We start from the raw sequence: 14314 nt of genomic DNA on the forward strand, positions 1-14314 counted from the left end.
ATTTTCATGATATTTTATGTTCTCAGGATTGGCTGACATATAAAAATTAATGCTATCACAGAATTTTTTACCTCTAGTATGTTGCCGCTTTAATTCCAGCTGTGATCAGGGGTCATGATGAAAAAACGTGCCAGGTGTCTGGTAATACAGATGAAATGAAACTGGTGGTTTTAGTCTTGTTTTAAGACCTGCTATGGTTGATTCCATCTTCGTTAGCAATCTCAGTAAGTATTCAAAGTTTTAAAAGGCTATGGATGCTAAAGTAACTTGTTACTAGCACAAGTGATCCAGCCAGAACAGGGTTAAAGAGACATGGGGAAGATTGGGCTGTTGTTGGCTACCCTTTTTTATTTTGTTGATAAATATTAGTTTGTTTTCAAGTGCTGTGAAGTAAGTATATTTCACAAATGAGCAACTAAATGGTATTCTGCTGTCTTGGTAAAATAAACTAGCTCTCATGTTTTCCAAAGGAATCTGATTCTGATCATAGAACAGTAGGATATTTTATTCATATGACAAGAGGTCACTGAACTAAATATTAGGTGAAATCTGGCATAGAAAAGCAAAAGTAAATGCAAAAAGCAGTGTAAATGGTGAAGGTTAGGATTAAAAGGATATGTGCTTATGCATTCTTAATAAGCACATTAGGTTTCAATACAATGCATTAATATTTTAATGCAAGGGAAAAGTAAGTTAGTAAATGAATTAAAACGCACAAACTTTATTCTGAGCATATTTAAACCATAATGGCAACATGTTCTATTTAACTTGCTGTGGTCAGAACACAATTTATTAAATTCTGGGATACTGTGTCCAGAACCAGAGAGATCTAGTAGGCTATATAGAAAATATATTAGATTTCTATATAGAGTATAGCAAAAAACCATGAATATGCTTCTGTACATGTAAATGTGTTTTGAAAAGAACCTCAGTAGTTGGATAAATTTTTTATAGTTCTTAACATGGTATGTTTCATAAGCAAGCATATTGTTTTGCTCTTGTATCAGCCTGTATGGGCCCTCTGTCATCTCTGATGGAAAAAACTGAAGCCAAGAGGTGAATGATAGCAAGTTGCCATGCTCTTTTTCCATCATGTGCAGTTTCCCTATGAAGAAAGTCCAGTTTTTCAGTCTAGAATCTGTTTATCTCAACTGAGTTTGCTTAAAATTCTCGTAAATACAAACATAGTCTTTATCACATTAAAGAAAGTAGGCCAAAATAGGAGTCCTTCCACAAATGGGGAGAAAAAAACTGAAAGGAACCAAGACTGCAGGAAGTTCTGATAGAGTTGGGCTACAGAATCAAAAATGGTCTGTCAAAATGTTTTTTTTTTTCTCTTTTCAATAGAAAATTGGGTTTTAAACAGTTTTTTTCATGCACATTTTAGAGAGTGTTGAAATATTTTGCCTAAACCCTCTCAAATATGGCCAAAAATGGGAGTTGTAGTGCCCCATGTGAGTCATAGGATGCAAGCACATGTTGCCCTTTTGCTGCCATAAAAAAATTATAGTGGCATAAATTGTAAGCAGACAGATGTCCCTGCCTCTTATCACTCCAAGTGCCCAAAAATATTGCTGCGACGAAAGGTAGTCACGGTTTTTGATGCCATAAATGGGAGGGCATTTTTTGTTTTTACTTATTGTACACCATGGGAATTCCCCTGCAGGGGAAATTCCTGTCAGGTTTGCAGACATATGCCCCAAGCATCTCCCTATAGGGGATTCCCACAATGCACGTATCAGATTGCTGTGCCCCGAGTTGCAGTGCTTGTCTGCAAGTGGGGGAACCCCTTGTAGATGCGTGCCCCGAGTCAGGGTATGGCACCCTGTTGTCCCACAGGATTGGGTTCCTGGAGTTGTGGGAGCAGGGGCCTGACCCTGGCAAAGTCTGTAGATGCCAATGAAACACATCAACTGTGTCAGGACATAATTCTGCTCCAAAATTGATGACTGTTCATAGCCAAATTTTACTCTTTTTCTTAACTGTTTAAAAAAAAATTATCTTACCATGGTGACTCTTTGTATGGTTACCTGCTACCACAGTACTGTACCTTCTCTTGAAGCCACAAGATTGTTACACATTATTGCTCTTCAGCCATTTCATCAGAATTCTGCAGTGATGAGACACTGGTGTTTTAAGTGTGCCAACATTGCTTGTTTTAAGAGCTTCCATGGTACTTTCTATACTGAGATTTTCAGTACTGTTTGTTACAAAATAAACAGATAACTAACCATGATGAGTATTGTTGGGAGAAATTGTGTTACAGCAATGGGAGAAAATGAGGTGTAGCAAAAATTAGCGTTCAGAGATAAATTAATGTATACCCAAGAATTATGCTCGCCATTCAGAAATATATCATTTCACATTTTTAAATGGCTAATATAGAAGGGGGACATTTTTGTAATGTACTAGCAAATTGCCTGTTGAGAATGACGGAGTGGGCGGGGACAGAGGCCTGTGTCCGGCCCCCTCCCCCGGGCCGAAGCCATAGCCACTCCTCGCCTCCCCCCTGCTGCTTTGGGCCTGGGCCGTTCCCCCCCTCCCCTCCACCACTTTGGACCGAGGGCGGGGCTAGGGCCACTCCCCCTCTCCCCCCCTGCTGCTTTGGGCTGGGGCCACTCCCCCCTCCCCCTGCTGCTTTGGGTTGGAGCCTGTGACCGCAGCAGCAGTCATGGTGGCAGTGGTTGCGGCAGCAGTTGTGATGGGGTGCAGCCACCGGTCACCTCCCCCTCCCTTTCCTGCTCCCCTCCCTTCCTGTCCTTCCCTGCTGGTGCTTCAGTGCCTGGCTCCAAGGAGTGTGAATAAAGCATTACGGACAGACACTAAGGCTTTTATAATATTAGAATATTAATAGTCACGTATCATATTTGCATGTAATATTACCTAGGATATAAAGGTAAACGTAAAATACCAGTAAGAAATAATATGGAACAGAGCCAGGGATATTGGAAATCTGGTCCATGGGCTGGATGTGCCCTGAAGGGCCCTATCATCCAGCTGACCCACCAGTGCTGCCCATTGGTCTTGAATTGGATGCATGCCCTGCTGTGGCATGTGTTGGACCAGTCCTATACACTGCATGGGCAATGTGGGACCAATCTGGCGTGTGTTGAAGGGAGCACTTGGGGCTGGTCCTGGACACATGCTGTTGGCTGTGCTCAGAGCCAGTCCTGGGCTCATGCTCACAAGGACTCCAGTATCACTCCTAGTTTACAGAACCTGATGATTTTGACACCCCAGGAGTAGAGGAAAGCAGGCAGATAGCCGATTTGAGAGTAGGCATATGTAAAAATTGCAAACATAGATTGAGAATAAGGAGATTGTAGTAGAGGCAAGGATAAATAAGACATCATTCAAGTGCATGCTGAGCAAGACATCACTGCAGGAGACAATGGCAGTTGGAAATAATTTATAGGGTAATTATAGACAAAGAAGGCTGGAAAAAAGGAGAAATGCAGCAAAAGTAAATGAGTTCTTTGCTTGAGTTTTCTCCAAGAAAAGATGTGGCCAGATGCCTGAAGCAGACATAAATTCAGAGGGGAAGAAATTCTTAGGATTTAATGTTAGGATTGCATCAGCACAGGTGATTAAAAAAAAAAGAAAAAAAAAGAAAAATTGGAGTGCCTGAAGACTGACACACATACATGGCCAGATCAGACCTGCAAGTTAGATTTCAACAGCATGAGGTTACGAGAAATTCTAGCCCAAGTCTCTATCTTATCTACAATTAAGGCTTTATTCTTTTAAAATTCAATGTATAAAGAGGTTCTGGAGACTTTTTACAAGAAGTAGAAACTGTAATATCCTCACTCTCTGATTTTAACTGGGTTTTTTCTAAACCTAGAGTTCCATAAATACTGATATGGAGGGGGCAAACTGCAGCCCTCGAACAAAACAGGAAAACTTTAAGGACATAATCTCATTTTAGATGTGACCTCAAATTTGGAAGAAGAATTATCATCCCCTGTGTATTTCTGTCAAAGGGCAGCACCTTAGTGAAGGTGCTGTTCTGTGGTGCCTCATCCACTCTCAGAATGAGTACATTTGAGGCAAAGGAGAGGTGCACCTTATAGACTAATTGAATCAGTTGGTTTCCGATTCATTTAGTCTGTAAGGTTTGCTTTTCCTTGTCTTCTGCCTGGATTTAGACAAACATGGCTAGCTACCTCCTTGAGATATTTTAAGTGTAAATCTAGTGCAGTATGTAGAGAAATTGAGGGGAGAAGAATTTACTTTCATGGGACAGTGTCCAAAAGTGGCCAAATTTTGCATATACCTCTTGGAAAGCAATGGACCAAGCTTACCAGGGAGCCTTTAAAAGTCATCAAAGTTATTTCACTGTGGAGTGCTGGTGGTTCCAGGCAAGACATCTATACGTTAGCATTTGTACTAGTTGCAAGTATGGGCTCGTCTAATTCCAGTGTAGAGTAAAAGAATCATTAGGACATATTTAAGGAGGAGCCTGAAGAACTAACTATTAAGACCTCTTTATGTTCGGATCAGAAATGTTCTAGACTGTTCTGATTCCAGCATTTAATAGTATAACATTGCTTTCAGATGAGGGCTGAAAACAGCTTTGGAAAATATTTTTTGTTCATTAATTTATATTGCATAAGCAAAAAGTATTAGTTTGAAATAACAGTTAACTCTGTTGCTAAAATTTTTGTTTGCTCAGTCATGGTTTTGAGCAACATTCAGTTTGTGAGCAATTTTCTTTTTCCTTTTTGTAATTATTTACCTTTAGAACTGTCAAGAACTTCAGCTGCAGAAGAGCACTTTCCTGTTGTACTTGTAATTTCTTTCCTTCTTAGCCCCAAGGGTTTCTACCTGCATAGTGGACCACAGCAGAAATGATATGTTTACTGCACTAATGAAAAATCATTAATCAAAAGCCTATTAACAAAGTGTGTGGTCAGTGCAGAAGTGTAATTTCAAACACTTGTCATCAAGGCACAATCTCACATATTATATGCAGCAGTGCATATATCATCATCTACTGTAATGTGTTACTTTGTGTTGTATTGTGGATGGTTTTTAATGTTTTATGGATGATGTCTAAATATTTATGAAATCAAACCTCTACCAGAGGGCACATGTCTCTTTGGCACACTAGATGCTTTTATTTACAAGATGCTGGACTTGTTTTTCTACTGCCTTACACATTTAGGATCATTTATTAATGTACATAATGGGTGTAAAGCAGTCCTGTTCTGATTTGCAGCTCTTTTGAACCCATTTTCTGCAGGTTTAAATACATGCTGTATGTTGTGCAAGGCCTCTGCAGTTTGTATGATGATATGATGGCTGCACTTTGAATTAATTGGATTGTTTTGGAAGAAAATCAGTATGCATTACTTGTTGATATCAGAACTCCTGTGTATAAATTCATATTAACTCCTGCCATGAGAAGCTTACAAATTTAAAACAACTTGTTTATAGATTAAGACCCAGTGCTGTGATGTGTCCTGCCTGCTTTGTGCCATTCAATACAGCTGTGCTAATTCACACTAGCTAAAGACCCAGCCCAACATTCAATAAGCGTGTATACAGAAAATCATATTATTAAAGAAAAGATTAAGAAAGAAAGACCTTACATAAATAACAAATCTGGCCTACTGCAATTCAAAACACATCTAAACAGTTTAGTTACAGTGAAGAACAGTAACAGAAAAATTAACTGCATTTTCAAAGGGGTGAGGTTTCCTGTGTGATTTTCTTGGTCAGCCAGCTTGTCAGAGAACTTGCTCGCTGTTTTGTTTAACTTTTATGCATCTCTTCCCAATCTGTTTCTACTTTTCAGATTTCTTCCTTACGCTTGGCTCATTTCCTTATCAAACAGGCTTGTCTCTTAGTGGGGTATTTCCGAGGGTCTGCGCCATGTGCGGCTCCCCACCCAGGGAGTAGGTGTGGGAAGAGGGTGTAGCAATGGAAGAGGCAACTGCAGGGGCCCATGGGTCACATGTTAACTGCTTGTGGGCTGCCAGATGGACAACCCTAATTTAATCTATACTAGATACAAATCGCAGAGAAATTAACAGATTTCCTGTGGGGGGAGGAGGGGAAGAAGAAAAAAGAAAAATACATTTTCAAATAGAATGTGTTTTTTTTTTCTGTTAGTAGAATCTCTTAGTGTTAGGAAATTGAGAGTTATGGAAGGAGATATGAGATTTAGTTTTAAGCATACTGTACAGGGTTTTCTACTATAAACACACTTCCCATTGTTACTTTTCTCATTTAACATATTAGATTCTACCAGGTGTTACCTTCATATGTGCTAGGCAAAGTTAGAACAAGGTTTAGACATTAGAGATGCATGTGAGACTATTTGAAGATAACTTTTTTGATTTCTAACAATAGGTGTTTTAATTTCCAAATAGAATCCATTCTCAGGTGGTATTTTAGTCCTTCACTTCTTGCACTCTGTTTCATTTATTTGTAATACAGATGTTGCTTCAGTAACTAGGGACTTGGAACCTCCTCACAGAACAGCATTCTTCTTTCAAAGGACAGCCATTCTACTCTATGTTGTTGTTCTCTAGGGAAACCCTTGTGATGCTTTAATGGACTTTTTTTCAATTTTTGCTCCATCTTCATATCAGTGCATAGACCTTTGGTGCATGGGCCTGGCCCTTGTATAGGAGACTCTGCAGCTGCCATAGTAGTGTCTCCACCCTTCTGGATAGCATGATGGGTGCTCCATGGATCACAGATCCTTGGAGAGATGCAGAAGGAACTGGGCAGGACTTAGATGGAGTTGGGATTGGCAGAATCAAGGCAAAGTAAGTGGGAAGGCCCTTGTCCTGCAGCATTGTTAGGGCCATAGTTTCAGGGGCTGCAGCCAAAGCCATGAGGAACAACCAAAGGCTGGTGAAGACTGGCTTGAACTCTTGTTCTGTCCTGGAATATATGCCTATCCTGGGGGATCTGCAAGCTTTGTGGATTTATCCCAAGACCCTTCTGCTGAGGAATCTAACCCTATTGCATTGAGTAACAGCTCTTCAAGGAGATCCACTGGAATTTTTTCTCCTTAGGCCCTAGCAGGTGGTGGTGTCCCAGGAGGGAGAATGCACATATGCGCTTTACATTATAAACAAGATGTTACATTAAAACTGGCATTGACTTGAAAAGCGAAAAGCATAGAGGTCTTTGGAGTGCTTCTGTCTTTGATCAAGAAAAAATGTAATTCAAGTTGTAGTCTTGGTTTTACTGGTTTTGATTGATGTGCCTCTTGTATGCTCTAAAGTAATTTATCTCAAAGTAATACACTAGTTTTGTTTCCTTTAACAAAGTTCTCTATTTTATAATACTTTCTAATGATAGGAACTGTAAGCAGAGTAAAATATAATATGAATGTGATTATAATTATGCTTGCTAATCAGTTCTTTTTAAGGTTGCAGTTTGAATATTGCCATCATTCCACTGCAGACCTTATTGCAACATGCCCCTAAAACAAAGTACTGATTCATCAGATGTTCACTCCAGATGTGCTGCTTTTCATGCAGGTTACGACAGGAGAATGAAATGGTTGATTCAGCTCCTCAATGGGAAGCAGTGCTGAGGCGACAAAAGGAGAAAAACCAGGCTGATCCCAACTACAGGCGATCCAGGCACAGATCTCGATCGTATGTGAACATTTTTATGCTTTGGCTTACAGTACTGCTTGTCTTAGATTTTAAGGAGGGGCAGGGAAGCAGGGCATCGAGCCTAGGGCTGACTAACCGGGTGCCCTTAAGGTTTCTTCCATTTGCTTCTTCTCTACTCAGCATTTCCCCACTCTGGTGGGCACTCTCACATCCCCATAAGGTTCCTCTCCACCTGCTGTTCCCTCCAAGCACGCTACCCTTCAGCCCTGCATTATTCTTTACCTTTTCTCTGCACCCCCTTTTGAAGCTGCCCAGCTGCTCTGGCATCCCCTCACCCTTGCCACAAAATTTGGCTCTGTAAATTTATTCTTAGCATACATTTTGGCAGCAGAGAAAGTAAGAGAGTGGCCCTCAGTACAGAGCAGGGAGGGCTGGGGGAGGTGAAAAGAAGGTGGACTTGCTGGCGCCAGAAGCAGATGGAAAGAGCCATTGTGGGAAGTGGCGGGGTGCAGGAGTGCTCACCAGGTTTGCCCAGGGCTATGATCTTATTAGTTCTGCCTCTGTGATTAACTCTAGGACTAATAATTTCAGCCCAGTTGTTATTACTGTGCTGAAACAGATGAATTACCATCTGACCTATTCTTCCTGTATGAGAAATGGTTATTGATATTAAAATGCTTTATGTTGAGACTTTATACTGTTACTGCGTATTTAAAACATTCATTTTCAACACCCAATGAGACTAAAATGTTAAAACATAAGAAAATACAGAGCTAAAAATGTGGCTATTGTGACTCATTTGTGTTGAAGTAGTAAGTAGAGTATATTAAGTCTGAGTTTCATGACATTTTTATTTAAATAGAACATGCTATAAACTAGGAAACACATTTTGAACTCACAGCTTGAATATAAAATCTGCAAGCAATTTTTTTTGCTAGTGCAAAGAAATTTTCTATTACATTAATGACACAGCAGGTGCTCCCTCTTGTGGCTAATTTAACTTATGAAATGTCTCGTAGTTTGTTTCTTTGCCAGAAGTTTATGCTAAGTAGCCCAGTGGTATAAAAGGCTTTGATGGGTGATATTTTCATTAAGTATTATGGATGTAGCATCACAAATATAGAAGTGTTCTTCAGAATAAGAACAGGCCCCAGATGGTGCAGTGACAGCCCTGAGGACACTAGGTGGCTTTCTCCCCTTCATTTTGACAGTGATGAATATATTTCCATCATTTGTTGTTTTCTACACAAAACAGCACTAAATCTGATAAAATAAAATTAACCTGTACAAACACAAGAGAAGAAAACACAGTAAAAGAAAAAATTAACTTCTTAAGATATTACAAAACTAATCAAGTAAAAGGCTTTTAATAATTTAAATAGCCAAATTAAACATGACCTATAGGACCTACATACAGTGGGCTGTAGAGTTTATTCAGTTTGGGCAAGGCTCAGCTGATAATGTGTCTTCATGTGTCTGAGAGAGAGGAGAATCAATTAGGTCCCTAGTTTAGAGTATAGGTGGGAGGTGGTTGTCCTTTTTAAATCTGGTAATAAGATAGTTCATTCCAATTCACATAGTTAGCAATTGACACTGAACTCTGTCATTTTAGTAGTGTGGGTAAGGCCTTCATGTAAACTTGTCTCCCTGAATTCAACTATAAAATACAAAACAGGGTCACTTTAAGAGCTTGAAGTAGAGAGACAAATTATCATTAACCAGATCTGGTTTAACTTAGCTCATCACACTTAATTTGTTTGATAATGAGTAACATTAATCAGTGGTGACTTTGGCTTTTTTCCTTTTTTGTTCTGGGAAGAAATATTTGACAAATAATTGACCTCTGCTAACTTTTATAGCAACAACAAAAATAGAAAGCTCCAAATTCTAGTTCTGCAGGATTTGTTTTTAAAGCTCAAGTAAAACATCTGTGTAGCCAAAGGGCTTTTTTAATTAAGAAGAATGGCCATTAAAATTCCATGGCTACTAAACGCTGCCTAGCTGCAAATCATGAATTCAAACTGAATTATTAATAAGGGTACAGATGCAAACACAAAATGCAGACCTTATTAACATATAGGATTGTTTGAGCTTGTAGACAACAAAATACGAGCCTTGGAGACACCACTTAATGGGAATTCCCATTAGATTTATTGAGCCTTAGAGAATCTGATTCGTTTAGGAATTGTCCAGAGCTACTGTTTGTTTTCAGACAGGTCAGATTTATATAACAGGACAATCTGAATATATATTATTTATAGTCTTGTAGTTGAACTCTAAACTGTGGACTAAAATATTTTACAATAGAAATGGGGGGTGGGGTGGAGACTTGTTTGGCATTAATAATCAAGGAAGATTGTATCAAGTGAGAATCTTCTTATCCTTGTCTAGGATTGGAGCTCAGCAAGCATAATCTTGAACTTAATTTAAAACAGAATTTTTCCTAAGAGTTTCTAGACAATATTTAATTATTTTCAATATTGTAAAAAATACATGTACAAAAATCCATCCATTTGCAATATTTATTAACATAATTGCTGTCCAGAGCAGGGGGGGTTAGACTGGATGATCTTTCAATGTCCCTTCTAGCCCTTAATTTCTATGATTTGTATGATTTCTATGATTTCGTCTGTGTGTGTGTGTGTGTATATATGTGTGTGTGTGTGTGTGTGTGTGTGTTTGTAACGCCTACATTTATATCCTTAGAGTGTCTTATTTTTTGTAAGCTTTTCCTAAAGTTAAGGCTTTTCCACCTTTGAGACTGGATCCTGATGCTGCTACCTTCATAGGTGAAAAAGTCTATATTTCCCCCACCCAGGGAGAGCTTGCAAAATTATTTGCCCAATCCCAGACAGCAGTGTAGGTTTTTAAAAACATTATTAAAGGTTTTAGAATAAAATCTAAAATGCAAATAAATTGAAAATTTAATGCTACAAATGATATTATCTGTATCTTATTCCATAAATAATAGTGCTGTGAAAATGATCTGCTTGCCTTTATTCATGCTACCTTACTACAAATTAAATAGCATAAGGCTTTCTCAGTAAAATAACACTCAGTAAGCACATAAAAGGTAAAAGAGTGTACTGACAGTTTACAAAGGTGTTGCTTAGCTCCTTTCCTTTTTATTGTTTTATAAGGTTTTTTTTCAGGGGGGAGGGGAAGAGGGGGGCAGGGCCACTAGTATTTCATAGCCCAAGCTGCTTATTTTGGTATTTGGGGAAAAAAAAGTCCACAAATGGAAAAGCCTGCAGTGTGACATAGCTTGTTGTATTTGCTGCTGTGAAGAGTGGCATTAGCTATACTAGTTTCTATTATTTCTTTGTGTGCATGTATGTGGAGGGGACATGGGAGGAAACAAGCATGGTTCTATCATTTTACGCTGTAGAATTGTATAGTGGTTGAGGAGGCATGGCCTAGCCCGTTATTACTGCTTTAACCCAGAAGTCAAGATTTCTCAGGTGGTGGGCTATAATGGGATATACTGTAAAATCTGGGGCCAAGCAGTGAATAGTTTTATTTCCACATATAAATGTAAGTATGGCCTAATCTAGTGGATTAGTGGATTGAACGATATGGTGCCTTGCAAGAGGACTGGGTTTAGGAGTGATCTTGGAGCATTTCTTCCTCAGGCTAACTACGACTTGTGAGCACTATGGGGGAATACTCCTCCTTTGAGAAGCTAGGATAGATCTTTCAGTGATATTTCATAATCCCTAGTGGCTGATTATTTAGCCTCAGAAGAGGATGCCTATCTTCCCAGCCCCAGGGTGAATGCAGACTTTGCAGCTGCTGCTTTGTGAGCAGGGGATTGAATGAAAGGAGAAATCAGTTCAGAATTAAGGGGTGAAATAGGCCATTAAAACTCCACTCACATACCAAACTGCTGCCTCAGGGAGTTGTAAACACCAGAGCAAGAAGGAGGGAGAAGCAAGAGAAGGAAAGGTAAGAAAAAAGGTGGGAGAGAAAAGGATTAGAAGTGGGAACTGAGAAATAATGAAATATGCTAATAGACACATACAAAGCATCCACCTGTTTTGAGAGAACTAAGCAGGAAAGTCAGACTACGGGCCTCTTGCAACTTTGGTTATTGTCTCTTGGAATCATGAATTGTCATGATGGGCATCACTGTAAGAGCTCAGGAAGATATTTTGATTAGATAGCAGGACAGGTTGATGAATATGAGCTGGCTATGTGGTAAGCCACACAATAATGCTTGGAGACCCATTATCAGGGCAAAATCTAAAGATATGGAAAGATTTCTTTTTACTCCCAGTGGAGAACTATAAATGTAAAGGTGCTTTTCACTTTCTTAATATATTTCTGGCATGTATACAGGCTTAGATGCTAATGGGAATTTTAACAAGTGACCATGTATAAATTGCCAAAAATTTAGTTCTGACTGTGTCTCTAAATTATCTGTGAAACACTTGTAAACTAAATATGTGTCACTAAATATTATTTCCCTAGGCTGAGACTTAGAAATAGCTCAAAGATGAAAGGTAACACAAAAATATTTTTCAACTTTCCATGTAATAAAATGAACTTTAGAGAAGCTTTAAACTGTCTTATTAACCCCGGTGGGTTATGCCCCCAAGGAGTAGAATACTGGTTCACCAGACACTGCTTTACATTGAACATGAGTGCAGAACTATGCTGCCTTCAGTTCTTTCTGCTCTTCATTCACATCTGTGGGATCTTGAATTTCAGAGTGTGTCTGGCCATAAGACAGGGGTGCAGGTTGTAGCCGTGTTGGTCTAAGGACATAGGCAGACAAGGTTCCTTGGGTGAATCTGATATCTTTTATTAGACCAACCCAAATGGTTGGAGAATAGTTATTAAGCAAGGTTTCGGGTTCAAAAACCCTTCATCAGGCTAAGGAAGTTCCAGCAGTTGGTGTGTGCTCTTCCTGGATGGAATGAAAAGTAAAGAAGCCAGCGACTGGGCTGGTATGCATACAAGACAGGTAGTCAGTGAAAATATAGATTGAGGAGTCAATGGGTGAGCCCAGCCACTGGCTTCTTTACTTTTCATTCCATCCAGGAAGAGCACAAACCAACTGCTGAAACTTCCTTAGCCTGACGAAGGGTTTTTGAACCTGAAAGCTTGCTTAATAACTATTCTCCAACCATTTGGGTTGGTCTAATAAAAGATATCAGATTCACCCAAGGAAACTTGTCTGCCTCTGGCCATACGACGCACAGCATGGGTCAGTTCTCATTGAAGTCAGTTGCCAAGTCTGTTTCTACAGAAGTCAGTTAATTTCAGTCTACTGACTTGATATTGCCATCAAAACTGCATTTTGCTGTGGTTGCTTGTCAGGAAGGAAATGGGTCAAGATTACCAACTTGTTTACACATGGGTCACCAAAAAGCTGTCAGACAGCAGTGCATTTAGGTTACTAAGGATACATGGTTCACTTGTACCTTGAAAGCACTTCCCCATGTTCATTGGTTGCCTGTAGGTGCATCACTTCACTGGATGCTCCAGGAACTGCAGTGAATGAAGATGCTTTAATATTCTTTTAGAGGATGCAGCATATGCATGGCCAGTGCAGGGTCACAGCTTGAGGCTCCTTGTATAGATTAGTGCTGCAGTGCATGATTGTCCTCTGCAGTTCTCATTTGTAAGTATATGCTTCCTCTTTTTACTGGACACCCATGCAGGGCAGTTTGAATGGGAATCGACAATACAAAAGAAAAAGTTCCCCATTTAATTTATGAAATCTTGGAATCTCAGGTCCTTTTTAACTTGACTATTTAAGGAAGTGACCTTTTCTAAAATACCATTTTTATTATGGCCCATTTCTATGGGTGAGCTATTTTTTTTTCTAATTTAATTTTTCTTTCCCTCTGAAATATTTTTTGACTCAGATTTTTCTCTTTTTCAAACCTTAATTCTTTCCATTTTTCTTAACTATGATCACAATGAAAAGAAATATTTGAAATCATATAACCACAATCTTTGCTGTGTAAAGCACATTTTATTACTGGGCTGCATAGCCTTTGATGGTTGTGAACAGGAATTTTCAAGTTACAGCAGCAGCAAGAGTCTCTCTCTGCTATTCTTACATGAAAGAGAAACTTACTGAAAAATATAAAGCAATTAAGAAGGCATTTTCTGTTGTTCATAGGAAAAAAATATATGCACATATAAGTTGATCTTTACTACATGTCATTACTTGTTCAATAAAAAATTGGGGGAAATTTCCTCCCAACACACGCATATGCTTACACATTTTGCCTATCTAGTTCCCCAGGGATAGAGTGCCTACTGAAGTTGTATTTATGATTATTAGTGATTACTTGTGTTCAGAATCACATATGTTGAATTTCCCTCTTGCCACACAAAGGCAAAGTAAGCAGGCCTTGTGCAGGCTGCTTTGCTTCTCAATGGTCAGTAATTCCAGTTTATAGGATGGACCAAATCTGGACAAGAGGTGCTCATCACTGGAGCTCTGTAAACTAACAAAACCAGATATGCATGTTTGTCCCTGTCTGGTCACTCTTCTTGCTCCTGTCCTTCATCCATATAGGGTCTTCAAGTGCCATCTGGGCCTTCTGTAAGCAGGTAGTTTAACTCCAAAAGATAGGGACCTCAGTTGTGCCAAGCTCACACAGTAGACAGAACTGTCCTTTACTTATTTCATCTGGCAATGAAAAGTTTTCCTATCTTGAATATTTTATCATACTTCTGCTGAAGGCTAAAAGAACAGCAGTTACGATGCAAGT

General features: G+C 39.2%; 1 protein-coding gene across 4 annotated transcripts in view; it reads left to right on the forward strand.

The window, feature by feature from the left end:
- Positions 1–14314, forward strand: part of EPB41L4A (erythrocyte membrane protein band 4.1 like 4A) — a 237893-nt gene that overhangs the window by 209527 nt on the left and 14052 nt on the right. For all 4 annotated transcript variants that reach the window (XM_059724947.1, XM_059724946.1, XM_059724948.1 and 1 more), the window contains one exon: positions 7503–7622. In XM_059724947.1, coding sequence (XP_059580930.1) covers positions 7503–7622 — 120 coding nt within the window. The remainder of the gene's footprint in view (positions 1–7502; positions 7623–14314) is intronic.

Source organism: Alligator mississippiensis, chromosome 3 (genome assembly GCF_030867095.1).
Source record: "Alligator mississippiensis isolate rAllMis1 chromosome 3, rAllMis1, whole genome shotgun sequence".
Classification (NCBI taxonomy): domain Eukaryota; kingdom Metazoa; phylum Chordata; order Crocodylia; family Alligatoridae; genus Alligator; species Alligator mississippiensis.